Below are 27,967 nucleotides of genomic sequence, written 5' to 3'. Positions count from 1 at the left end.
TGTCAGGCAGAGGACGGGGGGGGGGGCATGGGGTTTCAGACCTGACCCCCCCATCCAGGAGGAAGCCAGGCTGCGCTCTGACACGGTAGGTGCTTGTTTATGTATAATAATAAGTGTTACACAAACTGTGAGAATAAAAAAATACCTTTCTGAGGGGTTCCCCGCCTGCTGCAGGCAGGGGCCCGGGTAGCACCATTGGGGCGCGAGGGGTGGTGGGCACTGAGGTCCGTGCGGCTTTCGGTAGACGTCTGTCTGTCCATGCTCCCGGCCAGGGGTCAGCGGCGGGTGGCCCGCTGGTGGCCGCGGGAGGGGGCACTGTGGCCGGGCAAGGGGCATGAGCGGCAGCACTGGGCACGCACGGTGGGCAGCTGGCAGCGGCCAAGGAGGCGCAGCGTCTCGCAGAAGCCGAAGGACAGGCGGTCCCGCTCACAGCCTGCGGGCGGCACGGGGGCGGCTGCTTTGGCCCAGGCGCGGCCTCCCGCTCTGCTCCCTGCGCCTATTCTTGGAAGCGGCTTGCTTCCAGCCCAACCTTGCCCACACTGCCGGTGACAGCCCTCAGCTGCCGCCCCGGCCTGCTTGCTCCCGCAGAGGTCCCCGGGGAGCAGGAAGGCAGCACCCGCCCTGGGCCTGGGCGTCCCCCGGGCCCAGCAGACGGCATGAGGCAGCCCGAGGGCTCTCCCACCCCAGCCTCGAGCAGTAGCTCCAAGCTACACATCTGCAGGCGTGTGTGCTGTTCCCACGGTGACCTCAGGCAAGCTTCTGAACCTCTTGGGAGGGGGGCCCAGGCCCCTCCTTTGTCAGTAACCCCCCTCCATGGGCAGACGGATGTGGTCAGGCCCTCAGCTGCTTCGCACCCTGGAGTTTCCAGACCTTCCAATGTCCTGCCACACAAGCCCACAAACCATCAAAACATCCTGGGGACTCCAGGGTCTCAGCAGCCTCTTAGTCACCCCCTGGCTGGCTCCAGCCCTAAACTCCTCATGTGGTGGTCACGGCTCCTGACTCCACCACCTGACCACCCCCCACCCCAGCAAGCCCAGAGCCTCCCTTGGTTCCCACCTTCCCCCTCATCTGGCCCTCGCCACCTGGCACCATAGGTGCCCAGCTCCCCAGAGGCCCTAGCCCAGCATGAGGAGCTGAGAGGGGCAGTGACCCAGCAGTGCCCCAAAGGCAAGTACTATGGCACCAGCAGCCACTCGGGGCGCGTGCAGGAGGCACCGAGACGCTGCCAGGTGAACGCTGAGGACACAGCACACGTGCGGGCGGAGCCTGAGGTAATGGGAGTCGAGGTAGGAAGGCACGGCAGGGGCCATGAGGCCTGGATGAGGGCGGGCCCAGGAGCCCGCTGCTGGTCCACAAGGCAGAGTGGGGCAGCTCCCCGGAGGCCCTGAGGGCCACCGCCTGTCCTAGGGGCCGGGGTGCAGGCCTGCTTCCTGACCCCGTCTTCCCTGAACGCCTCTGGGCCCTTCACCCCAAGTCCTCATTGTCGCTTCCACCAAGGACGGGGGTTGTCAGCCCTTTGGTTCACAAGGGCGCGGAGCCCAAGGCCACACAGCTGGTGAGGGGAGCCCAGGTGGACGGCAGGGCCAGTTTCCTGTGCTCAGCACTGCTGGGGGCTGGGCTGCAGGAAGTGAGTGTGTGACCAGGCCACCGCTCGCTCAGGCCCTTCCTCCAGGAGGACCCAGCTGGCCCAGAAGCCAGCAGCTGCTGGGAGCAAGCAGGGCCCTGGGAGGGAGGCACTGCTCACTCCGGGCTGGCCTGCGCGGGCCAGAGCTGGGGCTGGGGGCTCAGCCAGGCCTGGGCTCACTCACACCCAGACGGGAAAAGAGCTTTCCCGAGGCCATACAGGCTGCTGCCCGGAGCCCTCTCCTGAGCTGGACTCCCCGGCCCAGTCCCAGCTTCCCCTCGCCTGTTGTAGGGGCCACGGTCTGACGAGTCCCCATTTCCCCACCATGCTCCCAGCTCCCCACCCCTGCGTGGGGTTGGGGCACTCACGTGGGGGCTCAGTGAGGTCGCAGTCCTGGGTGCCACACGGCCGGGAGCTCTCAGGCCAGGCCTCGTGGCCACACTGGTCGTGGTCCTCCTCACGCAGCCCCGTCTGGGTGTTGACACACTTGACCAGGCGCCGCTGGACGCCACCACCGCAGGGGGCCGAGCACTGTGGGAGGAGGGGAAGGGAGGGGTGAGGGCCACCCTGGGGCCTGACAGCCTTTCTCCCAGCCCTGCCCCTCGTGCCTCCCAGGAGGGTCCGGGCCCCATGTTCACCTGCAGGAACTGCACCTGGGGGAGGGGAGAGGGGGGGCAGAGCTGCAGCCTGAGGGGCCAGGAGCAGCTTTGTTCTCAGCTGGGCTCTGATGTTTTTAAAAAGCCCTAAAGATAAGTTTAATCTGTGCCAGGTCCCTGCTAAGCGCCTCCCTGCTGCTTCACATTTTACAGATGAGGAAACAGCCTGCCAAGTGCCCTGAGTCACTCAGCAGCCAGGGGGACAAGGACGGAGATTCCTGAACCTGCGAGCTCCAAGCAGGCCTGGCCGGCAGGCGTCCTGCCCATGTGAAGCCTCGCTGCCCTCCTGCCACTCTGGCCTTAGGTAGTTCCCTGAACACCCTGAGCTGTCATCCCGCCCAGTGCCTCCTCCAGGTCTCCACTCCGCCGCCCCTTGTCAGGAGGCCTCCCCTGACGTCACAGCACACATCCACTCTTTTACTCCATTTTAGCGGCCATCACTGTGTCTACCGTGACCACAGGAGCCTGGCGCACGGTGGGCACTCAGCCCCCTCCCAGCGCTGTGCCGCCGGCTTACCTGGCCCCAGGGCCCCACCACCCACTGTGTGCAGGGCTGCGTGTTGCAGGACCGAGTGCTGTTGGGTCTCAGTGCCTCCTCGCACAGGCCCGGCTCCGGGCAGGTCACCAGACGCTGCTGTTCCCCGCCGCCACAGGCCTCAGAGCACTGGGGGGGCAGGATGGTCAGGGCGAGGGGTCAGGGCACGGCCAGGGCTGGCCACCCCCCACCCCAGAGCCCCAGGCCTCACCTCCCTCCAGGAGGAGGTGTACCAGCTGAGGCAGGGCTGGGCCCCGCAGGGCCGCCGGGCGGGCGGCTGGGCAGGCCCGGGTTGGCAGTGGAAGGGCCGCAGCGGCCGGAGGTGCCTTGTGTCCACACACTGCACGTCCCGCACGGAGGTACCTCCACCACAGCTGCGGGAGCACTGCGGGCCGAGGACACGTGTGTGCACACATCGCCTCGTGCACACACATGTCCAGCGGGGGGTCAGGGCAGGCATCTGACCTCCCCGCAGCCAGGGCTCATCCCTGAAAGTCTCCGGGGCTGCCTCAAGATGGGACAGAGGGAGAAAGTGAGGTCCCAAGGGGGTGGCAAGTACAGAGAACAGGAGCCAGCCAGCAAGAGACGGGGCTGGGGCAGGTGACACAACACAGATGCGAAGATCAGACAGACCAGCAGTTAACTGAGAGTGTGAGGCTGCCCCCCACCCCAGGATCACACCCATGGGCCCCTCTGGCCGTCCACACGCACCTTACTCCAGTTGCCTGCGTGCCAGGTGGCACAGGGCCGCAGGTGACAACGACGGGCGGGCTGGGGCCGGCCAGCTGGGGCACAGTCGTCTTCGCGGCCGGAGCTGCAGCGCACAGGCCTCCAGACAGCACCCAGGCCACAGGTGGTGGAGCACTGTGGACAGAGCAGAGGCCATGAAGCAGGCGGGGTCGTGCCCCCCAAGCCCTCACAGCCAGGGGACCACCATCAAGGTGGGTGGAGCCTCAGCACAGCCAGGGCCTCCCAAGGAGACAGTGAGGACGAGCAGGCCAGTCCCCCAGCACCTGCTCACTGGGGAGGCAGCTGTCCTGACAAGGCTTCCCAGAACCCCCTGGGAAGTCTGGGATCCTCACTGGGCCTCAGCCTGTCCCTCCCACCCCAGGATTAGGGATCTGAACAGAAGCTCACTTCTCCTGCAGTGACCTGAGATCCAGGTGGGGGTGGGGGGCAGCTTCGTTCCAGGCCGCTCAGACCCAGCAGAGCAGGGTACAGCCGGGAGGGGAGAGCCAGGTGAGCCGTGGGGACCCTGCTGGGCCCCGTGTGGCAGCGAGGGGCCTGGGGCCGCGGGAGGAGGCTGCCCCACCACATGGCTGCCTGCGGTGAGTTCCCTGTCCCTGGGGGTGTGCAAACCAGAGTGAGGGACACTCCTGGCTGCATCTCATTTGTGCCCCCTGCCTTCCCAGGCTCCTGTGCTGCTTGGGGAGGGGCCCCTTGCCCCACCCCCACTGCTCAAATGGGAAACTGAGGCAGCGGGGTCCTGCCGACCCTGGCCCTGGCACCACTTGCCTCACTCCAGTTTCCCACTTCCCAGCTGGCATTGCTGGCTGGTGGCAGGTCCTCAGGTGGCCCCTCTTTGGCCAGGCTGGGGTCCAGAGTCTGGGTCTCAGGGACTCTGCTGTTGTTGGCTAGACTGTCACCAGCTGGTGTGGACAACAGCACTGAGCTCGGGGGCGCTTCTGGGCTGGGGAGCTCAGGAGGGCCCAAGGGTCCTGGACTCAGCGTGGTCACCCAAGGCGTGTGCCCTGGGCCAGCGGGGGCCGTCAGGAGGAAGGTCCCCGGCACTGCCAGTCCTGGGGGTGGAGGGGTGGGTGCCCCTGGCTGCAGCAGGCTGTCCCTGCCCTGGGCCTCTGACGGGGAGGCCGTGGGAGGAGCCCCCCCCACGGTGGGCCACAGCTCATGGTCCACAGGCCCCAGGTCCCCTTGCAGAGCTGGTTCCCAGGCCATGGTCCCGCTCGTCCACAGCTTGACCGTGTCAGGACTAGGAGAGGAGTGGGTGGTGCTCGTGGACACGGGGGACAGTGGGCTCTGGGGCACGTGGGGCTCTGGGCGGCCTACGGCCTCCTCGTCCTCAGAAACCTCATTGGTCCACTCCCACTGAGGACGGGGTGGCGGGCTCAGGCCGTACTCTTCGCCCAGGAACTCGTCTTGGTCTCCAGGAGCTATAGGCGTCGCTATGCCACCAACTGAAGCAGGAGTCCAGGGCAGGCTGGGGAGCCCAAGGTCTGGGGCCCCCACGGGGGAGTCTTCCTCAGACAAGAAGTTGACCAAGGGGTTCCTCGGGGTCTGCTCTGAAGGTGGGGGCAGGGAGCGTCCGGCCTGGCTGGGCCAAGGGGCAGGGGACCCATCTTGTGGCGCCCCCTCCTTCTCGGCCCCAGGAGGCTCTGTGGCCAGTGCGGGGGTGCCCGTGGGGGGCTCTGCAGGACTGCTCAGGGGTGGGGGTGTCCAGTCCCCTGTGCCCGTCGGGTCTGGGCTGGGCTCCTCGAAGGGCCAGTAGGACAGGTCCTCATGGAAGGTGATGAAATTGTAGTCGTAGTAAAAGTCGTCCACGAACACGGGCCCCGGCGGGCCCAGCTCGGGGCCCTCCTCCTCGATGGCGTTGCCCCCGCCGGCTGACTCAGGTGACGACGGGGGCAGAAGACGGGGGGCCAGGTGGGGCGGGAGGAAGTCCACCTCGTTGTACAGCTCGTGGCTGAAGGAGCCGCTGCCCGAGCCTTCAGGACCCAGCACGTCCAGGGCCCCCGGGCAGGGAGGCAGACGGCAGGCGGCCTCACTTGCCGGCCGCTGGGCCTCATCGCAGGGGACACCAGTGTCATTGGTGCAGAGGACAGTGCGGTACTGAGCTCCCGGGCCACATGTCGCCGAGCACTGCAGGGGAAGCCAAGGTGAGGGGCCCAGGCCAGAAGCTGGGCCAGGCGGGTACCCTGCCCCCTTGCCTTGTCAGAGCTGCCAGCCCTCTCGGACCCCACCCGGCTCAAGACCACGGCATGCCAAGACGTCCTAGTCCCTGAGGTTTGGGGACAGGGGTTGGTCCTGGAATGCCCCAGCCTCCCTCCCACCTTCATGGTGCCTGGCAGTCAGGGCTCACTGAAGGTTGCCTCTGCCTCCCTGCCGCCCGAGACCGATGGTGGAGCTGGGGGCGGGCGTCTCCCATCCTGATGCTTACCTGAGACCAGTTCCCCATGGCCCAGGTGGCTGGACAGGCCACCTCGCGGTTGCAAGGAGTTTCGGCAGGGGGCCGGGGCAGGTGTTCGCAGGCAGGCGGCTCCAGGGCGCTCTGCTCGTCCAGCCCGATGCTTCGGATACAGAGCACAGCCCGGCGGGAGAGGCCTCCGGGCCCACAGGAGCTGGAGCACAGCTGCCACTCACCTGCCCACCACCTATGGGACACAGGTGGCATCAGTGTGGGGCTGGCTGGACTCCCAGGCATCAGGTTCAGGTCTAAGCCCAGGGGATATGTCCCCAGAGCTCCAAGCCTAGGTCGGCCCCCAGAGCCCTTTGCTCCTGCCACCCTCACCCCAGGGTATCTGGGAAAGACCTGAGGCCTGTGTCCACACAGAAACCCAAACACGAGTGACCAGGGACATCCCAGGCTGGGGTGGGAGGCAACCAAGGGCTGGGGCTTCAGCACTGGGAAGAGAGGCCCAGAGCCCATTCCCTCTTCTCTCCCAGGGGTCCCCTGTTCTGGGGCCAGCAACAGCACCAGGGCTCCTGGGGGTTGGGGTCAGGGTGGGCTCACCGGGCTGGGCAGGGCTCCTCACTGCACTTCCTGTGGCGGTCATCGGGCCGGCCCAGAGGGTCACAGTGTCTCTCATCCACGGGCCCTACCAGCCGCTCAGTGCAGGACACGCTCTGCCTCTGCATACCTGGGGGGTCAGGGGGCTCAACCTGGGCCGGGCACCCAAGGCCCCTGCCCAAGCCACCCTGCTCCCAGAGACACAGCCACACCCACCCTGCTCAGAGCCCTCCCAGAGCAGGCCCCCAGCCCCACCCCGGGGCAGGGGCAGAGTATGCAGCTTCCTAGCTGGAAGTGGGGCTTCCTAGCTGGGAGACCTTGGGCAGCTCACTTGGCCTCTCTGAACCTCAGTGTTTTCATCTGTAAGTGGGAGTGAAAATAACAGCTGCCTGGAAGCTCAGGTGTGAGGGTGACATGTGTGTGCAAGCTCAGTGCACAGTGCCTGGCGCCTGGCCAAAGCTCACAAGTGCCAGCTGCTGCTCACGTACAAATCCAAACGTGGCTGGGCTCTGTGCCTGCTTCGTCCCATTTACTCTCCCAAGGGACCTACGAGACGGACTATTGCTAGCCCCATTTTACAGATGGGGAAACTGAGGCTCAGAGAAGCAAACTTCCAGGCTCACGATGGCCCCACAAATAAGCAGTGCGCAGGAGGCTGAAGCCGGCATCCCTTCCCAGAGACTAAGACCCCCCCTCACCTGTGCCACAGGTCACTGTGCACTTGGTCCACGGCCCATAGTGCCAGGAAAACTCGGGCGGCGGGCCCAGGCCGTGGTCGTCAGACTCCCGGTGGATGGTGTACTCATAGCGCACCCCGGGGTTGCTTTCCTGAAACAGCAGCTGCGAGGCAGGTGGGGGCCCGTGAGCATGAGGCGTCCTCTCCACCCGCCCAGAGCGACCATCCTCAACGAGCCGAGCCAGCCACCCCTGGGACCTGGGGCCACACCCTGGGCCGCCTTAGAGACGGGGGAATCGAGGCAGAGGCCCAGCAGTGGGGCCAGGTGACCGCCCCAGGCCTTCTCCTGCCGTGGGCCTGGGTCACACAGAGCGCCCCCTGCTCCCCTGCCCAGGCCTCGGGACGCAGCTACCTGGATCCAGACAGGCTCGTGGGTGGGCCCCGGGGACGTGAGGTTCTCCCAGTTGCCTGTGCGAGCGTACGTGAAGGTGGTTCCTGCCACCTCGTACTCTCCGTTCCACTGGATGGTCCAGCCACCGTTGAGGAAGTACTTTTCTGGGTCCTCGCTCCGCAGGGCCAGGAAGTTGGCAGCCTCGGCCACCTCCTCGATGCGGATCTCACGGGCACCGGCCGGGATCAGCCCCACGTCCACGTACCCTGGTGGCCGGCGGTGAGCAGAGGTAAGCGGGTCGGCTGCCCGCACCTCCTCCCTGACCTCTCTTCCCGATGGCCCCGCCGGCTGACCCCGAGGGTTCCACCACCAGCTTGATTCTGAGCGGCCCCAGAGGCAGAGGTTTACCCCTGCCCAAGTCACCGGCACCTCCGACGGGCTCCTCTGATCCGGTCCCAGCCCCCTGTTCCAGAGACCTTAGCTGGTCTGTCACACGGCTGGTCCATCCCCGACACTCGGGGCCAGTGTGACCGTGCTGAAAACTCGTGTGGACGGGGCCTGTCTGTGTGACACCTCCTCCCTCCTGCCCAGCCATGTCCTCTCACTTCAGAAGTGTCTGTCACATGCCTGGCATTGCTCTAAGCACTTTACACAGGTAACACACCTGTGCATAAGCACTGTCATCACGTGTTACCGATGGGGAACCTGAGGCATAGGGCAGTGAAGCCCCGTGCCTGAGGGTTCTGCTGGCTTCAGCATCTGGCTGGGGGGCTGAACCAGAACCACCGAGGGCCAAGGACAGGGGATCGGGGGAGAGGAAGAAGGGCCACCCTGCCTCCCACCGCTGGTGCCGCCCATACCCAGGCCCTCTGCCTCCTGGAAGGTCCCGCTCACGGTGTGACAGGTGGAGCCGTTGCCCTGGCACACGCCGCAGCGGTCCTCAGTGGCGCCCGAGTCAATCTCGAAGTCACAGCCCACGTTCTGTAACACACGGCGGGGGGGCGGGAGGACAGCTCGGGGCCCTGCCCCACCACAGCTGTGCCCTCTGACCCCAGGTACACCCCTCCGCCTCTCCAAGCCTCAGTTTCCTCAGGTGTGAGCTGGGGAGATGAAGCTGTGCCATAAAGGTGTGTCGTGAGAGCCCCCGCGGCGAGAGGTGGGAGTTCTAGGAAGGAGACACCGGGCCACCCCGCCCGCTGCTCCTGCGCTGAGTCTCCAACCCAGTGGCTTCACCGCCCAGAAGCAGTGGAGAGAAAGTGGCTGGGACATGGGCACAGATGAAGCCACTGCTGTTGCTGGAAGGATGACGGTCGCCAGCAAATGCTGACGCTCGCTCTGCCGGGCTGAGCCCTGCCGCCCCGGGAGTGGCCTGTGACACGACCTCATTGAATCTGCTGTGTGGATACAGTCCCCTTGCTATCTTGCAGGAAACCACTGCCTGGGGTCCTCCAGCCGGAAGGCGGGCGAGCCACCCACCGCCTGGGCTTGTTTCCGGCAGGAGCTGTGCTGAGCTGGCACGTGAGGGGGGAGCCGCAGGCAGCCCGTGCGGACGAGGAAGTCGGGGTGCAGAAGCAGAGGTGGGGTGTGCGGCCCGATCGTGAGGGGGCTGTGCTGAGACGTGACAGGGGATAATCAAAGGGCCTCACCGGCAGAGCTGGTACAGCCTGGGGAGGGTGTGAGGGGACCAGGAGGGCCCCAGAAGAGGCCACCAGGGGTGGAGACGTGGTGTTAGAGACCCTCCCCATGGGGCACACCTTGCAGATGCCATTGACGCAGAGGTCGCGGCTGGCCTGGCCCTGGTAGCAGGGGGTGCCGTCGACCACGGCGTCCCGCAGCTTCTCAGCAAAGTACTCATTCGACGGCCGGCAGTGCAGCTCACAGGGGTTTACTGGGGGCCCAAGTGAAGAAACCATGAGGGACAATAGGGCAGGAGTCAGGGAGGCCACCAAGAAGATGGCCTGCACTACCCGTATCACGGCAACCGAGAGGCTGTGTGGGCCGGTAGCTCTCTGCACGGCAGCAGACGGGCAGTGAGGACAGTTGGGAGCAGCCCAGGGCTGTGTCACAGATAACTCGGGCCCTCCAACCCCTGCCCGCTGGACCTGTGTCCCTGTGGGCAGCAGGACTCACCATCGTTGACCACGGGCACCCATGTGTGCAGCTGGCCTTTGTACAACATGGCATCAAAGTGGCTGCACTGCACGTGGCGGAAGGAGGGGCGGCCGGGCGGGCAGCGCTGCAGGTTGCAGAGGCGGACACGCTTCCTCTCGCCCACGCAGTACTTGCCCTTGTATTTGGGCCTGAGGGGAGGGCCAGGCGGGCTGAGCCAGTACACAGGGAGTCCTACTACGCACCTGACCCAGGAGCTGAGCCCCACTGTGCGCCTGACCTGGGAGCGGGCCCTCAAAGTGGGCAGCTCCATCCGCATCCCTGACCCCTGACACCCCCCTCTGCTCACACCGCGCTCCCTTCGCCCACCCTCGGGCTCTGTTTGTAAGGATGTAAGGGAAGGTGGCAGCAGGAAGCCCGGGCTCTCTGCGTGCCCACGTCCCCAATCTGCTGTGTGACCTTGGGCAAATCTTCGGCTTTCTCTGGGCCCATTTCCTCATCTATACAATGGGGGTGGGGCCCTCTGCACAGGGCTGTTGAGTCTGGGACAAGCTGTGGGCGTCTCCCGCCCATGAGACCAGTGTCCTGATGAGCCCGTCTGTTGGCACCCTGTTAGCAGCCCCACGTCTGCCCCTGAGCACCACCCCATCTGGGCCAGACTATCTGTCCCCAACCCTGCTCAGGCCTGGAGGCTGGGACGTGGCAGGGGTCCAGGCCAGTCTCTGCCCAGTGCAGGGCGTTGGATGGGGCTGGCTCTGAACACCACGCCCCCGGGGATGTCTAGTGAAGAGGCCCCCACATCTCCCCGAATCTTCACATCACCTGCTTAGATGGGGAAACTGAGGCCCAGGGAGAGGCAGCCACTCGCCCCAGGTCACACAGCACCCCTCTCTGCTGATCACTTCTTCCAGCTGTCCCTGCTGTCATCTCATACCCACGTGTACCTCTGATGCCACCAAGTGGCTCCTAGTCACTGAGTGTTGCACCTGACGGGCTGCGCTTACCCCTGACCACAGCTGCACCACGTGGGCCCTGCTGTGCCCCCATCACGTAGGTTCTCTGGGACCTGAGGCCCAGGGAAGGCGTGGAGGGGAGATTTAACCCTGACCCACCTAAGGTCCAGGGTCTAAGCTCTTGGCCACTGCCCCCTCCTGTCTCCCTCCAGCCAGCTGCTGCTTTGTCTTGTGGTCTCAAAAGTCCCTCCAGCCTTTGGGCCTCGGGGTCCCCCTCTCTGCAATGGGGTCAGCATGGGGACTCTGTCCTCCTCTGATACACCTACAGGTGACCCGAGGTGGCTGTGAACACTCTGGCCTCTGTGGAGACACTTCTGACAGTGGGAGGCTGGGGCAGCACCAGGCTCCCACAACGGCTGCTTGTTCAGTGCCCTCGGCCCCACCTGCCCGGCCCCCGCCCCACACTCACACAGGCTGCGTGCACTGCCGCTCGGCGTTCTGCACGCCCACGCCGCAGCTCCGCGAGCAGACGGACCAGGCGCTCCAGCCCGACCAGCTGCCATCCACGGCCTCAGGCCTGAAGCCCACAGGGACACACTCCCCATTCAGACACCACTGTCGAGACACACAGGTAAGTGGCCACCCCAGTCCTCTCGTCCTCCTCACCCTAGTGACAACGAGGGGCGTGGGAGGCCTGGAAAGGCACACAGGAAAGGGTCAGAGGGGTGAGGGAGGTCCCTTTCTACCCAGGGAGCAGCGGAGCAGAGAATAAAACTGCCCATGTGCTGGCTCCCTGGGCTGAAGACACCTGGGAGAACCGCTGACTGCAGCCCCCACGCCTCCATCTGCACGGGGGACTCGGGCCGGAGAGCACTGGGGGTCCGTGAGCAGGCTGGGCCCGAGCACGGACAGTGGGACATCTGCCTGTCACCCCCACCTGCACAGCTGGGCCAGGGCACCCTACCTTGCTCTCCCCACACCTGGTACCGTCCACAGCCGCATCCAGCTTGGAGTGACAGGTAGTCCCCACGGAGCACCAGAGTGTGTGGCACACATTCTGCAGGAGGAGGCACGAGCCACACTCTCACCCCCTCCCAGGGCCACCACCTGCCCTGCCCCCTCACTACCCTGAAAGTCTCCTGGGGACCCCTGCACAGGGCTGGCACATGCTGGGGCTCTTCAGATGAGACCCCAGGGCCCCCTCGTCTTCTGTGGGCCACGTGGTGCTGCGGGGACCTGACCCTGGGTCGCTGCTCAGAGCAGTCTGCAGCCCACCCACACCTCTCGTCTAGAAAGACCCCGCTGGAAGCTGTGGGTCTTGGTGACATGCCCATGGCCATCACTTCGGTGACCTTCCTCAGGACCCCTCAGGGTAGGTTTCGTTTTACCTCCTAGAATCCAGCTCTGGGAGAGGGGGGCTTGCCCACAGTCCCACAGTGGGTGACAGTCCCCCTAGAGCCCAGCCCTGGGCCTGTGGCCTCCCACTGTGTGTGACGGGCAGGCCCGCGGGGTGTGCAGGCTGTGCCCACAGGGCCCCACTCACGTCCATGCCGTCGCAGAAGGCAGAGTAGGCTCCGTACTGGAGGCGGCACTGGTGGCTGACGTCATACAGGACGCCGGGCGGCACCGATGGGGCGTCCATAGCGTCTGTGGCGGGAGCGTCGTCCAGGCACACACCCCAGCCACGGCTGCACAGATGGGACAGGAGGGTGGGGTGATGATCACCTGTCCCCGGGGCGAGCGGGCAGCCTAGAGGCCCATCAGGAATGCCTCGGCAGGCTGGGACGACAGAGGAGGGAAGGGGCGTAACACCTCAATCTGCAGGCGATCTGCGGCCTCCTTGCCCCCAAAACCATCCTGTGACCCCATCTCACCTCCCGGTCACTCCCAGTGCTGGGCCTTTGCACGAACCTTCCCCTCCCTACAATGCTCTTCTCACTTCTCCGCAGTAACCAAAGGCCCTTCTCCCTCAGAAGCCTCCTGGACCTCCAAGCCCTCCTGTGGCTTGGCTCTGAATTCTTGGGTCCTCCAGCCCTCAGCCTGGGGCCTGGCCGCCAGACAGGGACCTGAAGAGCATCACGTCACAGCTGACACAGCAGCATGCCCCTGACTGCCCCACTGCGGGCCGAGACCTAGAGTCACCTGTGCGAGGACCCAGGCCTAGGAGGCCTGGGACAGCCTCTCCTTACAGGACCCCTGCGTCCCCTGCCCTAGGTCACACGGCAGGGTGACGATGCTTAGGACCTGATGCCAGGCCCCGGCTGCTGGTGCCCACAGGTGTCCACTCACTGGCCTGGCCTCCAACACTTCACTCCAAATGTAAGTTCAAAAGTCTGGCACGGAGGCTGGGTGGGACAAAGGAGTGTTCCAGCTGCTGGCCTCAACCTAGGGGCAGGTGCCAGCTGGCCTGGGGACCCCCGCGTTGGGTGGGACAGGACTCAGCCCCACACCGGCAGCTCCCCGGACACATGTAGCCTGTTTCCTGCCTCAGACCCAGTGGTGTCAGCTCCTGTGAGCCTGCCAGTGGGCAGCCGCAGCAATGACAACCTATCAGGTCCATCCCATACGAGCGTGACAGGGTGGGGAGCACGAGGGGCGCTCGTAGGACCCACTGCCAGAATCAGGGCCACATTCCGGCGCACGTGCTGGCTGACTGGGGAGTCGGAACAATTGTTCCAGTCTCTCCCTGGCTAGGGATGCTGTGTGGCCTTGGGCCATCCCGCACCCTCTCTGGGCCTTCACAGCCTCACCCACAAGAGGCTGATGCTGCCTGTGTGATCCCACGCTAAAGAGGTATAAATAGCAGCATCTACTTGGGGAAAGTCACACGGCGGCGGCCGGCCGCCAGCCCTTCCTTCCTCTGCTCGGCTCACTGCCAGGCTGCGCGCGGGGCCGACACCAAGCCCGTCAGCGCTTCCCCTCGGGGCCCCTCCTCGCTCTAATTATAGGGGTGCTGGGCGGCCCCACGTGGGGACAGGGCAGAGGATGGCACCTCGAGGCCAGCACGGAGCCGCTCACCTGAGACGTCCCCTCGCCAGCCCTGGCCCTGGTTGTGGTGTCGCCAGACGGCGGCACCGTGGATGCCGGGAGGACACACCATCGGGCCAGCCTCTCGCCAGCAAAAGCCATGGCTTCCAGGGCACAAGTGAGCGGCCTCCCCGCCCGCCCCCAGCCGTGACATCACGTAGAGCACCGTCCTCCTGATGCCCCGTGGGTCTTTCGAGGGCCACTGCAGGACGTCTTCAGATTCCTACACACCCCACAGGGCTGTCTGCCACAGCACTAATCTCCTGAGCTGTCACATATCTGTCCCCCCAGGTGGTGAGGCCTTGAGGACAGGTGCCTCCTCTGTCTCCTTTACTGTACACGGAGCACAGGGCAGGTGAGTGTTTGTTGGCACAGCAGGAGTGTGACTCTGAGTCACGTGGGGTTCACTTACCCTGAGTCTACGTGGCCCAGGGCCGAGGTGGTCCGAGCACCTCTGAGCCTCCCCCAACATGAGGGAACGCTGCCTGACCCCACCTGGCAACTTCTAGGAATCTGTCCCCCACCCTGTTTGGGTGGGGTGGGTCCTGTCTCCCATCCCACCCCCAGCAAGGACCCGGGGCTAGAGGACAGGCTGGCATCACGGTCCCCGTGCGAGCCCCCCTCCTGGCACCTGTCCTGGGCCCTGTGACCCCACTCCTGCCTGGCCTTCCAGGATGGGCAGGTGAGCGTGTGGGCCAACCTTGGGGAAGTGAAGTCGCCTCCCAAACATCTCTCCACTGGCTGCACGTGTCTGCTTTCTGCCCCCACCCAGCTCTTCTGGGTGCTGAGGCTCCGGGCGGCCTGGGTGGCTCGGCTGTCACCCTCTCCTCCCACCCTCCACCCAGGCCCTGAGCCAAGTCCTGCATGCATTCCAGCAGCTGAAGGAACACAGAGACTCATCTGTCTGTCTGTCCTGGAGCCAGGGTGCTGGGCGGCTCCCTGGGTGGGGGCAGCTGGGAAGAGGCCCTGGGGTGCTGTGGGAGCAGCTACTGTTCTGATTTTCCAGCTCGTTCCCTGCCCCCATCTGGGGCAGGAGACACACACCCTGGGGTTTTTCTTAAGCCTGCTCTCCAGGGCCAGGCCCCTTCCGTGGTTCAGGCCCCTATCCTGTGTCTTCAGTCCTGACAACCAGGAGCGAGTCCTGAAGACTAAGCGTGTGGTCAGTACCGGGCTGCACACGTCACATGCTTGCCCACTGAACGCTGTTAGCCCACGATGCTGCCTGTCCTTATCCCCGGTTTCTGAGGCTTAAGGGCGAATGTAACTCATGTGCCTGCATGGGTGGGTAGAAGCCTGGGCCAGAGTCCAGCTCTCAGCTCTCCTCGCTTCCAGTCCCCACCCCAGCCACCCGCTGCTATCTGCGGCCGGAGTCCTAGCTCTCATGTCCATAATGGACGTGGTCACATCCCTGCTTCTACCCCACAGGGAGTGGACTTCTAGGAAAACATGGCACATCGAGGGGACAGCTTTATCTCCACTGCCTTCCAGAACCCCACAGGGTGTAAATCCACAAGAACAAAGAGCAAGGGAGAGGTGACGATGGCAGAGGAAAGATGTCAGCAAAATTCTGGAAGCTGGAGAACAGATGGCCTAGTGATAGCGACGTGGTGGCCCCGTGAGAGCTGAGAGCCCAGACCTCCAGGGAGAAACCACCCAGAAGCAGAGCCCTAGACGTCTGGGCGCCCCAGAGGCTGAGGCCCCGAGCCGGCTCAAGGTCTGTAAGAACCCGTCAGACCCCAGATCTCTTCCCCACCCTGCCTGGCCGAGGGGGAGCTAGGAGATCTGGCCCAGGAACGTTACACACAGTTGAAAGCCCAAGGCGGAAGGACTTACAGAGAAAGGGGGATCAGCGAAAGTGTCCACGAGGACGCTGAGACACCCACCAAGCCTCTTCCCCATTTGGAAGCCAGAATGCTGTTGCCAGCCTCACCCTCTCCCAGGAAAGAACTAGAGAATTCCTCTCCAGGGAACCGAGTCACTCAGAAAAAGGACCCTGGACACTGACATTTGAAGAGCTCCTGAAGAAGCAGCCTCGTCCTGACCAGTCCCCTCGGCAGTGGCTCGTGAAGGTCCTCCCAGTCCCCAGACCTCCCCCCCCCCCCCCCCCCCCCCGGCACCCCAGCACCTCCCGCCAGGTCGGAAATACAGCCTAACCATTTAAAGGAAACCTTAAGCACCAAAGAAATAGTCTTTGAAAATAACTCAAAGGAAGGAAAGACATTGCAGGGAGCAGAAGAATAAATTTCCGCGTAAGTAATAACGTCAGAAAGACGAGAGAAGGTCCTGGTTCCATGAAGAAAGACAATGAAAAGCAGAATTTGGTGGAGAAGGAAGTTAAAAGTACAAAGGACGGCACTGGGGAGCCGGACCCCATCGGCGTCTGTTGCCCCACAGCCCCCTCTCCCTGGCACCCTAGTGCCCTGACTGCGCCCCTCAGACCCTGCCCCCAGGGGAAGGCTTACTCCAGGAACCTGGTGATGTACTCGCGGCTGCAGTGGGACCAGGTGAGCGGCGCCGCGTCGTACAGGAGCTGTGGAGACATGATGAAGGGCCGTTTCCCAACAGGCTCGCAGTCGTTGCCGCTTCCATCATGCTGAATGCCAAAGCTGCGTGAGAGCACAGGCCCCGGGGGCCGGTGAGCCGGCGGGAAGCCAGCCCGCCCTGCCCCCTGCGGCCTGCAAGGGGCCCCTTCCCGCTCCCAGCTGTGTGGCCTTGGGAAAGTCACTGCCCCTCTCTGAGCCTGTTTCCGTACTCCAGGATGGGGGTGTGGTGGCTGGTATCCCACAGAGCTCCCTGCAGGTGCCCCAGCCTGAGCCTGAATGGGCGCCAGGGACCCGGGCAGGCCGCCTCAGGTGGCACAGTGGGGGCCTCACTGGCACCAAGGAGAGTTCGGCAGAGGTCCCTCCCACCCAGGTCTCTGTCCCAGGCTCCTGTCCCAGGCTGTGCACTCGAGTTAAGGGAGCCTGGGTTGCCACATCTTGTGACCTTGGGAAGGACACAAGAAAAGCTGGATTTCCCGAGCACCCACTATGTGCGGGGCACCATGCTATGCATGCGAGAAATGCCACCTCACTCAGTCCCCAGAGCTGCCCAGTGAGGCATCACTACTCCTGCGGAGGCTGAGAGGCTAAGGCACTGGCCGAGGTGACACAGCGGGAAAGGGCAGACTTGGGAACAGTGTTCCTTCCCCGACCACAGGCAGCTTTCCAAGGCCCTGCGTATGTGGCTGTCACCAGGGATACAGGGCGTCTGAACGACAGACAGCCCGCACAGCTTGACCAACAGGACTCTGGAGCCTGCCCCACGGCCTCCGGACTGTGTAAGTTGCTGCCACGTTCGCCATCTTAGCTGCCCGGCTCGGGGCTGAGGGCACGGGCCACGTTTAGACATGAGTCTGGTACAGACACATAGATGGAGTAGCCTGGCCATCATTGACTCCAACCCCTCCATCCACAGGGAGCACACAGGCCCAGAGAGGGCAGGGCTCTTGCCTAGGGCCACAGAGCACTTAGGAACAAGGGTATGGTGGGAACCGAGTGACAAATGCAAGCACTGAGAGCAAGGGGGAGGGACGGCTAAAGTACTGTGGTGACATTTGGCCCTTCCCAACCCACTAGAAACAGGACCCGCTCTGGGCCAGCCCCAGCCCCAGGCACCCGGTGGGTCACCTGGTTGTGGGTGGGGACGTGAAGGGACAGAGAATGGCCAGGGCTCCCTTCCCTGGCATTTTGAGGCCCATTGACCTGGCTGCCTGGTGCCTCTGGGTTGGGAGGGGGCAGTGGGGCAGGCGGGTACCTGTGCCCGAGCTCGTGGGCCACAGTGAAGGCCAGGGGCAGGCCCGTGTCCTCGTTGATACTGCAGCTGCGGTGTGGCTGGCACATGCCCGCCACGTGGGACAGGCCCAGGGTCTCGCAGGGCTGGTTCATGGACGAACACAGGTCCTTCCTACACACGGAGAGAAGTGGCCAGTGTCAGGCCCACCTGGGTGAAGGGAGCCAGGGACCCTGAGGGCGGGGCGGAGGGAAGGAGCAAGAAGGATGCCCGCCCATCACCCCGAGACGTCAGGCCAGCACAGCGGCCCTCTGGGAAGCAGGTGCCCTCGGTCACACAGGCCCCACCAGACACTGTGAGCCTGGGGGCGGACCCTGCATGGGTCTGCGGGGCCCAGCAGACAGAAAAGGACTCCACGTGGAGTCTGAACAGCCTCAGAACAGACTGGCAGCTGTGCTGTGCCCCAAAGCTGCACAGAACTGGGCGCACACGTGCGTGGGGAGCTGTGATGTCTGAGCGCGGCCTGTGCACGCGTCGGTGCCCATCCCAGGGTGTGACGTCGCACTACGGTGTCACCCTGGGGAACTGGATGAGGGTACAGCGTATCTGCAGGATTTCTGACAACCCCGAGAACCCTGTCATTTCATAGTACAGAGACCTCTGGGCGCCGAGGGACCCGTCAGGGGCGCAGGGCCTCCCCGCCGGTGGCACCTGGTCAGCAGGATGGCTGTGTCGTGGTGCAGTGGGTGGCTGTCCCCCTTCATGTTGATACTTTTCTGCCACTTGCAGAAGCTCCTCAGGGTGTTGTCCGCGTGGTGTGTGATCTTGAGGTCCTCCTGGGGCGCGAGCGCAGCCGTCAGGCCTGCCCGAGCTCAGGCAGGAGACGCCCCCCTCCTGACCTGACCACCCCTTCCTCCCACAGGCGCCTCCTGGGAGGACCAGCGAGGCAGGCAGCAGGGACTGTGGGTGACAGGTGGAACCGCCTGGGCTACGGAGGCCCTCGCTGTGCCTTCCACACAGGGCAGCTCAGGTAACGGGGCACGTGCTCTGGCAGCCGACACCGTCCCCACCCCGGGGGCAGGGTGGGCACGTGACCGCTCACCTCCTCGTCTTCCAGCAGGATCAGGCGCACAATGGTTATGTGGATGGGGTTCCCGATGCTGGGGTCATGGAAAAGGCCGGCCACCTGCGGGAGGGGCGCCGGCTGTCAGCCTGGGCCTGGGACACGGGCAGCCGCCGCCCAACCCCAACCCCAACCCGCACCTGCCTTCCCACGCAGGGGAGCTCCCAACGCACTCAGGCTGCACACACGGCAGTGCACGCGTGTGCGCCCACCTGTGAAGGTGCCCACACCCCTCCCCCACCTACACGAGGGGCTCCCCACTCAGCCCCAGGAGAGAAGACCGTGCAGTGCACAGAACCGGGCGGGGAAGCCATCTGCTCTTGTAAAGCTCTCTCAGCACAAGGCCAGCCCACACATGGGGCAAGTGTCAGGTTCTGGGGGGCAGAGATGGCGGGACAGGCCAGTTGTGAGTTGGCTTCTAGCAATTCCATCAAGAAAAACAATATTCAAATAGGAATGGACAAAGCATTCACTATTAGGAGTTAAGAGGGCAAAAAAGCCCCTGGTAATGGGGACCCATCAGTCGGGACCAGTGAGGACAGGGACGCGCGTGACTCCGTCCATCTCCACACACAGCCGGGAGCCTGGAGCCCCTGCTCCACCTCTGTCCTCCTGCATTTGGCCTAAACCTGTCTCTTTTCTCCATCTCAACTGCCACCATCTGGCTGGCTGGCTGTTGGCCTCCTAATAGGTGTCCCCACTTCTCCATGGCCCTCCGGCCCACCTGCTTCTCTCCTTGAAATGCAAACCCGATCACAGCGAGTCTTTGCTCAAGCAGTCGTGGCTGTCCACAGGTAAGGACGGAGGTCCTGGCTTGGCCCAGGCCTGTGGGGTCCAGCCCTGCCCGCCTCTCTGGCCTGCCCCCGCCGTCACTCCCTGGCTGCCACCACTCCCGCCTTCTCTGAGTCCCATGATTTTTCCTACCACAGACGCCTTCGCACATGCTGTGCCCTCAGCCTGGAACACTTCTCTCTCCTCTTTCCTAATTTATTTCCTCCCCTTTCTAGGTCCCAACCTCCCATCCTGTTTTTTTTTTGGGGGGGCTTTATTCCCCCCAAAACTCCCAAGCACCATGACGCCTCCTTCCTAGCACCCCATCCATTGCACCTTCACATTCATCGAGGTGATGGTTTCATTAATGTCTCCCCCAACTCCCACTGCCAGACCATAACTCCATGGGGACCGGGCCTGTTTGCGTGGGCTCTCCTGCAGCCCAGGGGTCTGTCCGCTACTGGACGTGATGGGAATTCAAGAAATTTTCGTTGATGGAATGAATGGATCTCGAATACTTGTTAAGTATTTCCTGAAGGGCCCCCCACACCCTCCTGGACTTAAGAGCTTGGAGACTGTTCCTCCTGCTGGGGGCCCGGGGGGGGCCTGCCAGCCCTCTGCCCCGCTCCCACTTCTGCCCTGGCCAGAGCCACCTCCGGTCCTCCCCGCACCGGCCCCGCCCACAGCAGCCCCACCATGTTCATGATGGTGAGCACGTAGCTCTCAACATGCGGCTGCCCGTGGTACTCCACCATCTTCGCATCGGCCACCACCAGGGTCTCAACCCACTTCTCTTTGCTGACTGAGCGCTGGTGTAGACGCCTTGGACGCTGCTGCCGCCACTGCTGCCGCTGCTCCCAGCGCTCCCGCCGGGAGTCCTGCTCCAGGGACGCTGTGGGCCCCAGACGGGTGGGGTGAGCCACCCGCACACGGCCCAGGGCACGTCTCCAGGGCCTCGCCTCCGCGAGCCAGCTCTGGGGCAGTGGGAATAGCGCTGGGATCAGAAGCAAGAGGCCTGGACGCCCACCGTGGCTCTGCCCCTGACCCTGACTTTGTCACTTCCCTTCTGTGACCCTGGGGATCCCCGACTATATATAGGAATAAGCTGATCAGCCTCAGAGGGTGACCTGGGGTGGGGGGGCAATGGAATGGGAATATGAACACAGTAAAGCACTGCACCCACATTTGACGGGAGCTCCTGGCCCTGTCTCCCTGCGTGGCTCCCCCACTGGGGTCAGTGCATCCCAGCACATGTGGTCCCCGGGCCTGAGCCCCAGCTTGGGAGGCTGGCCCAGCCCAGCCGACCCCCTGGAGGCTGACAACCAGAGCGGAAGCACATCTGTGCAGCTGCAGAAACCGAGGCCTGTTCTAGCAGAGTCCTGCGCGGTGGCAGCTTACGAGGCTGGAGTGCCGGTGAGCGGCCCCAAACCCCAGGAGCCTTCAGCAGACAGCTCCTTCCCTGGACCGGCCGGCACTGTGGCCACTCTGCAGAAGAGGTGCTGCTGCCACGCTCTAGGTCCCTAACACTAGAGGTGAGTCATTCCGGGGTGGGACTGGGGGGCGGGGGAGAGGCTCCTGGCTAGCGGCCCTGCTGGGGGTGGCGGGGGGCATGGCCTGGCCTTGCCGGGACACTTGAGGAACAATGGCTGACAGAGCTGGAGGTACAAGGTGGTGAGTGGCGAGGTGGCAGGGAGGGACCAAGCCCGGAGGTGGGGAGGCCGGTGAGGGGTGAGCAAGCGCAGGCAGAGCCGCAGGCCCGCGGCACTTGGAGGGCACAGGGCATGAGGTGTCTGTCAGTCTGTCTGTGTCCCTTTGGTCCACGGGGAGCTGGGCACGGGGATGTTAAGGGAGGCTTCTAGACAGGCCCTCCATGCCCTGGGCCCACCCCCCGTCTCACAGCCAGCAGCAGAGGGGCGTACCTTGCACCCCACAGGTGCCGGGAGCCCTGGAGTGGCCCTGCTCAGCCCGCCTCCTGGGGGCTTGGCGCTTGTACACCACATGGGGCTGGGCGCGGTCGGGCCGGGCCGGGACACCTTCCAGCGGCTCGATGAAGTAGTCCTCGTCAGAGAGCTGGAACACACCTTTCTGGGAAGAAGGTCCAGGTCACCACGGCTCTTCCCGTCCTGCCCAGCGGAGCCCACGCTGCTCCCACCCCCCGGGCTGAGTCTGGATGCACAGAGCCTTTGTGTAGGCTGTGCCCTCTGCCTGGGACGCCCTTCCTGCCACTTCACACAGCCAGGCCTCAGGGCTGACACTGCTGCACCCCGTCAGGAGCAAGTAATGGGTCTACATCCAAATCGGAAATGGTGTCTTCCACGTAGTCCCAGACAGCCACGCTGAGCTGGGCAGCCCGTGCCCTGGCCTCCAGGCCCTTCCACATCTCCTGTGGAGATGCCCACGGCCACCAAGACGTCCCGTTGCCTGACCCCAGGCTCTGCCAGAGAAGGGAAACTGACACCCCAAAGGAAGAGGGGATCAGCTGCTTTCTGAGCTCCTTAGTCTGCACACACCACAAACACTGGTTCTCAAAGTGGGTGTCTGGACCCGCAGCTCCACCATGAACTGTCAGAATGCAAGTTTGGGGCCCCACCGGGACCTACCCTCTGGGACCTACGCCCTGGGACACTGTTTTTGCCATGGCCTGCGAATGATTCAGGCTCACACTCAAGTTTGGGAAGCCCGCCCTACAGGACAAGGAGACCTGCATTGTCACTCGCGTTTTACAGCCATGAGTGCTGAGGCTCCCGGATTAGATGCAAATCGGCGGCAGCCACCAGACAGGTCCGCGCAAGGCTGGGCACTCACCAGGCCGTCGCAGGCGCTGATGGCAGCCATGCCACCCTCCAGCTCAGGGTCCTGCACCTCGCCCAGCAGGTGGCAGGCGGGCGCGTGCGTGCGGATGTGCGCGCGCCCCAGGCCGCCTCGCCGGCGCGTCTCGCTCACGAAGCCCGGCGCCAGCAGGTGCGCGTTGGCTGCCAGGTGGAAGCGCAGTGCGCGCCCGCGGAACTGCAGCTCGTAGAAGGCGCGCGCGGCCCGGCGCGCGGTCACGGCCCTCTTGCGCAGTGCGCGCGGCCACAGCTCGTAGGACAGGAAGGCGCCCCCCGCGTCCACGCGCACCGGGTGCACGATGTCCAGCGCTGTCCGGCCCTCGGCCGCTGGCCCTGCAGGGAGAAAACCGTGCAGTGGCCGGGAATCAGAGTGTGGAGCGGCCAAGGTCAGAGTGCGGGCACTCACATCTTCACTGCGCCTCCCACTAGCTCTGCTGTTTCACCTCTCCGTGCCTCGGTTTCTCCACCTCGGTTATGGCAGTAACATCCCTAACAGGTCTCCCAGCTGCCACTACTGCCCTCCTCGGGGGTCCCGCCCTGAAAGCCATCAGATCATGAGCCTCCTCTGCCCCGAACCCCACAGCGCTCCCACCTCACTCGGAGCTCAGCCTGAAGCTCCACACGGCCAGGCTGCAGAAACCCAGCTCTGCATGCGGAGTGCCCTGCACACACCAGTGCGGTGCCCCCCCGCTGAGGGCACCCCCCATTGTCCACGATGACCCCTCAGGACGTTCCTCCAAGAGAATGGTGGGAGAGTCAGGAGGCAGGGCAAGCTGGGGAGACTTTCTGTGTGGCTCTGGGCAAATCTTCCTGGATGGCACCAGTGCAAGCATTTTCCAGACTTCTCAGATAAGAATTTGTAACAAACAAATTGCCAGGCCGGGTCCCAGAAGCACTGAATCAGCATCTCCAGGAAACGGACTCGGAAGCTGCGTTTTGACCCAGAGCCTCCGGGAAGTTGGGAAATTCCCCACTGGCAGTGAACCTGGCTGAACTTCCGACAGCACCTGGAGAGCGGTGAAAAGCTGCCGGTGCCCAGGACCAGTCCAGAGAGCTGACCCTGCACAGGCGGTGTTTTCCGTATTTTTCTAAATGTCTTGGGGATTCTGATGTAGCCACTTCAGGAGTGCCATCTGGAAGGGACAGGGCTGGATAATTGAAGGAGACTTCTTGCTCTGACACCCTAAGGGCATTTGGGATTGCAACCCCACAACTACAGCTGGCAGGTTTGTTTTTTGTTTGTTAGTTCATTGACTTTTTTTTTGGGGGGGGTGTATTTATTTTGTCTAGCACAAATATTGAAAACCATTTAATCAGTCATTAATATTTAAAAATTACATGGTCTTGTACAGAAATCTCAATTTTCAGCTTTCCTTGAAAAGTCTTATCCACCCACGTCAGGCCTGGATTCCCAGTCGTCAGAAGTGGTCCTTCCCAGGGCCTGGGCCCCGCCCGCCTGTCTCCACTCCTGCCCTGTTCCCGGTGCTGCCGTTCACTATAGGCTGCCTTCTGGCTTCACGCTTATATTTCAGTCAGTGAAGAACCACAGAAATGGGAAAACAAGAGGCCCCATGGTTCCAGAAAAATGCCTCCCACCAGCCTTGTTTGTTCATTTCCATCCCCTGCCTGTGAGGGACGGTGAGGTGCCCCAAAGTCCAGGGCTCCTCACGAGGTGCATAAGACACCATCCTTGCCCTCACAATAGAGAAATGGGTTCAGGGCCCTCGTGATCCTCAGGCCGAGCCCCATGTGAGGAGAGGGGCCCCCACAGATAAACTACGATGAAGAAGAGCTCCATCAAAGGGGCCACATGTGAGATGTCCCTCGTCATAAGGTCCATGTTTAACCATGAAGATGAGGGAGACATCTTGGTGGTAGACCCCCAGGGAAGTAGGAAAAAGCCAGGAGTGGGGACAAACAGCAGAAAGGTAAGCCTGGCCCACGCATGTGTTTTATGAAATGAGAGACAATGAACTGACGGGGCATTGTCAAGGTATGGATGGGCTTTGAACGTAGGAAGACAGGGTTCGGGTCACTACTGGGCCCCTTAATGGTGTAAGGCCCGGAGGGTGTGGGCCGTCACAGCCAGGGCTGCCAAGGCCAGGCTGACGTGGACGGGCGCACCGTGTGCTGGAGGAGCCAGAGCGACGTGGCACACTCCAGGCAACAGCAGTGAGGGTCCCCAGACTCGTGTGAGGGCTTCAGGGAGGTCCATATGTGACTGGGGAATCTGAACCGCTGAGGAGAAATGCACCCCAGAGCTCAAAAAAGTGTCCTTGGGGAGAGACCCATGTCCATGTCCCTGGGACATGCAGTCCTGTTGAGACCCCCTGCTCTAGACCTTGGGCCAACACTACAAGACAAAAATTCAAGGTGAGTTGTAAAGAAGCAGCCTAATAACCTCAAGAATGTGGCAGAGGCCAGTAGAGATGTGCTGCAGGTAAAAGCCAGCCTGCCTGGGTAACGAATGTCAGCTCTGCCACCCACAACTATCCAACGGTGGTTAGATGCCCCCACCACTTAGAGCCTGTTTCCCCATCTGTAAAATGGGTATGATAGTCGTACCTACTCTTGTAGGTTGCGTGAAAATTAAATGAGTTACTATGTAAGTGCTTAGAACAGGAGATGGCACATAGGAAGAGTGAGGTAAGTATAACTGAAAATTAGCAAGAGAAGTTCTACAGTATACTTAGCTATTTCCTTAAAACCCTGTTTTATCTCTTTGCCTAATGGCTTAATGAAATGTTTTTTAAATCAAAAAGGGGAAAATTAAGACTAACAGGATGTTACCACTCTTATTGCAGTCATTTTTATGTTGTTTTGTCTGCATTAATTTTTTAAAACAATCAACGTGTATATCGTTTTAAAGTATTTTTAAAGGGGGGCAGAGTGAATTAGAAGGTAAACCACTCTTTTGGTGTCTCCTACAGCTGACCCCTGGTGGGGACCTTGGTGGCTGAAACCAGCACCACCCAGTGCCAGCAGCGAGTATTGCAGGTTCCAGTCTAGAATGGCGCCCGGTGGATCTGGGTGGGGCAGCGCCGATCCTGCAGTGGGCGGGGAGGCAGCAGGGGTCATGGCCCTATCTGTGCTGCTTGGTGAGTGTTAAATACTCTGGGTATCACCTTGGAGTAACAGAACACCCACTTTGTAGCTTCTACCAGAGAAATGCTAGCATGGTGTACCCTCACCTCCCTTTTAAGAACCCGCGTTATGATCCAGCCCTTCAAACGACGCAACCCCCAGCTCATGCCAAAGAGAAAACAACAACCAGGTGAGTGAGTGTATGTGTGTGTGTGTGTGTGTGTGTGTGACACACGCCCTCTTCCTCGAGTCTGTCTGCACGTGCCTGATATGCACGTATGTGCACTCACAGAGAGTTCACATGTGCAATTCAGCATTTTAGTGGGGACATTGCTGGGCCGCAGTCTCAGCAACCGCAAGTCCCTTGGTTTGTCACGTTTTCCTAAAAGTGAGTCCAAGTTGTGCTCTTTGGTCCCAAAGCAGGTCCCATTCAGTGGGCAGAGCCCCCGGGCCGGTCTCCCAGGCAGCGCAAAAGGAAATGACAGAGAGCTCAGGGCCTTGAGTTAGGGCGCAGTATCTATGGGGTTACATATCTATGGGGACACCCACTACAGACACTGGGGCCCAGATGAGATGGGAGGTGCCTACCCAGGGAGGTGCCTACCCTGCCTCCACCCCCAAATGGCAGATTCCAGTGACAGGACTCACCAAGAACTCCTTAATCTTACTGGGTCTGCCTGTCAGATTCATAAAAATAACGGCCACCAAGTGGAGGTCACTGCCCAGGGGGCTGAGCAACTGACATTCAGCATGTCCCTTATCCTCACATGCACCTTCCAGGGCAGATGCCTTGATCTCCGTTTGGCAAATGGGCAAACTCGAGCCCTGTGGGGCAGGAGGGTGGCCAAGCTCATGGGTCTGGCTTACAATGGAAGTGGGGAGAGCCCTGAGCACTGGGGATGCCGCCATTCCTTCCACAGCTGCCAGGAGACCTGCACCCAAGTGCAGGCTCCTAGGCAGCCCCCTGGGAAAGCACTTCCTGCTCGCGCACCCCCATCACCTGGCTGTGAGCCGCCCCGGAGGGACTCCTTGAATACTGCCTCGCCTGGTTGTTGTGGGGCTGATGAAAACTAGGGCGGCCGGCGCGTACTAAATGCTCATTAAATGCACGCTCCTTCTCGGCGTCCTACACACCGCTGCTCACAAAACTCCCTGCAACACCGCTCATCAGCTACTCCCCTCACCAGCTCCCCGCAAACCTCTGACATCTGGCTTCAGTGTCCCCTGCATTCTGACCCAGACACGTTTCTAGTCTCACAACCACAATCTCTCTAGTGGGGAGCAGGTCTCCCCCATTCCCAGCACGCCGGCCTAATCCAGCCCCCACCCCCTGCACACCCAAAGTTCATCGTCCTCCGGTCCCCGCAAGCTCCGGCCCTCCTCCCCGACTGCTTCGCCTGCACGCTTGTCCCCGCTGTCCCTCCGGCCTCCCTCAGACCAGGAGCTCCCTGAGCGCAGAACCGGGGGTCCCCTACACCCCCGGCTCCTAAATCCCCATGCCCGCTGCTCGAGACGAGCCAGGAGCTCCGCCGCCAGAGGCTCGTCGGAGGCCGGCCGGGCGGGGCGGGGAAGACACTCCGGCTTCTCGCTCCGCTCCCGCGCCTTCGCACTCGGGGGAGGGGGAGGCAGGAAGTGCAGGGCCGCGCGAGACCGGACCCCGCGCCCAGGGCCCGCCGGCAGTTCCGAGGCGGTGGGCTGGCGGCTGGCGGCGCGGTTGGGGGGTCGAGCGGAACTGCGACCCGGGTTCTCGCCGGCAGCGCCCTGCGGCCAGCTTTCCAGACCAGGCGCACGGAGGAGGGTGAGAACCGACGCTTTTGCATATAGACCGCGCTCCGTCCCGCCTCTCGGACGAGAGACCCCGGGAGGGACGCGCGCTGCTGCGCCCGAGGTGGGGACACTGGAGCTCAAAGAGCAGAGGGACTTCCTCCCGGCCACAGGCAGAACCTATGGCGGAGTGGGGTTCTGGGGGGTCCCAGACCCCACTCCGGTCCTTACACCCGGGGAGCGGCGGGCACGGGGTCCGCAGAGAGAGGGGCCGAGCCGAGGCTAGGGATCGGGGCGGCCACCCACCTGGTGCGAATCCGGGGGCGCCGGGCGCCAGCGCGCAGAGCAGCAGAAGCAGGGGGCGCAGCGGCGCGGGGCTACAGGAGTCGCGGGGGCCCGGGCCGGGCATGCCGGCCACTCCGCGCGCTCGTCCGCGCGTCCACTCCTGCCGGGTCCTGGATCTGGCTCAGGACATGCCCGGCCGCGCGCGTGCTGTTCCCGGTCCCGGCTGGACTCGGCCCGCGCGCAACAAAGGCTGCAGGGCCCGCCCCCCAGCCGCCGCGGAGGCGAAGAAAAGACCGGGGAGCGAGAAGGGGCGAAAGAAAGAAAGGAGGGAGGTGGGAGGGAGAGGAGGGGCGCGTCCGCCGGCCCCCGCCCCGCCCCAGGCTCCTGCTCCCGCCCCGGCCGGCCGCGCCCCTCCCGCCGGCCTCTCCGGGCCCTCCGGCCTCTCCCTCCCGGCCTCACCACAGCTCCCTGGGCAGCGCGCGGGCAGCACCAGGACTGATACCCGACCCCACGCTGGGCCAAAGGGCGCCCTCTGCCGGTGGAGCCGAGCGGGCTTTCCCGGCCTGGGACCTCCGAAACACCCCCAAAGAATCTGGAATTTCTGGAATTCCTGCCTCGACCCCGA

General features: G+C 63.3%; 1 protein-coding gene and 1 long non-coding RNA gene across 2 annotated transcripts; one reads left to right on the top strand and one right to left on the bottom strand.

The window, feature by feature from the left end:
* Nucleotides 1-78: 78 nt before the first annotated feature.
* ADAMTS7 (ADAM metallopeptidase with thrombospondin type 1 motif 7) lies at nt 79-27,690 on the bottom strand. The gene is made up of 24 exons (XM_019751242.3): nt 27,364-27,690; nt 22,187-22,542; nt 21,301-21,466; nt 20,077-20,273; nt 18,590-18,673; nt 18,199-18,323; nt 17,512-17,661; nt 16,179-16,322; nt 12,233-12,377; nt 11,654-11,746; nt 11,159-11,304; nt 9,758-9,927; nt 9,382-9,515; nt 8,488-8,608; nt 7,649-7,893; nt 7,259-7,400; nt 6,564-6,690; nt 5,991-6,204; nt 4,334-5,692; nt 3,530-3,682; nt 3,030-3,203; nt 2,801-2,947; nt 1,996-2,158; nt 79-433 (listed from the first exon to the last, which is right to left on the bottom strand). The coding sequence occupies exons 1-24, from the start codon at nt 27,464-27,466 to the stop codon at nt 276-278; spliced, it is 5,016 nt and encodes a 1,671-aa protein (XP_019606801.3). The 5' UTR covers nt 27,467-27,690; the 3' UTR covers nt 79-275.
* LOC109457951 (uncharacterized) lies at nt 22,539-27,357 on the top strand. Its single transcript, XR_016018298.1, has 3 exons — nt 22,539-23,435; nt 25,140-25,307; nt 25,413-27,357. It is a non-coding gene; the product is annotated as an uncharacterized LOC109457951 (long non-coding RNA).
* Nucleotides 27,691-27,967: the final 277 nt, after the last annotated feature.

Source organism: Rhinolophus sinicus, chromosome 13 (assembly GCF_057876585.1).
Source record: "Rhinolophus sinicus isolate RSI-liver-muscle chromosome 13, RSI-T2T, whole genome shotgun sequence".
NCBI classification, from domain to species: domain Eukaryota; kingdom Metazoa; phylum Chordata; class Mammalia; order Chiroptera; family Rhinolophidae; genus Rhinolophus; species Rhinolophus sinicus.
The sequence above is the reverse complement of the archived record's forward strand: the minus strand, read 5'-3'. Positions and strand labels throughout refer to the sequence as shown.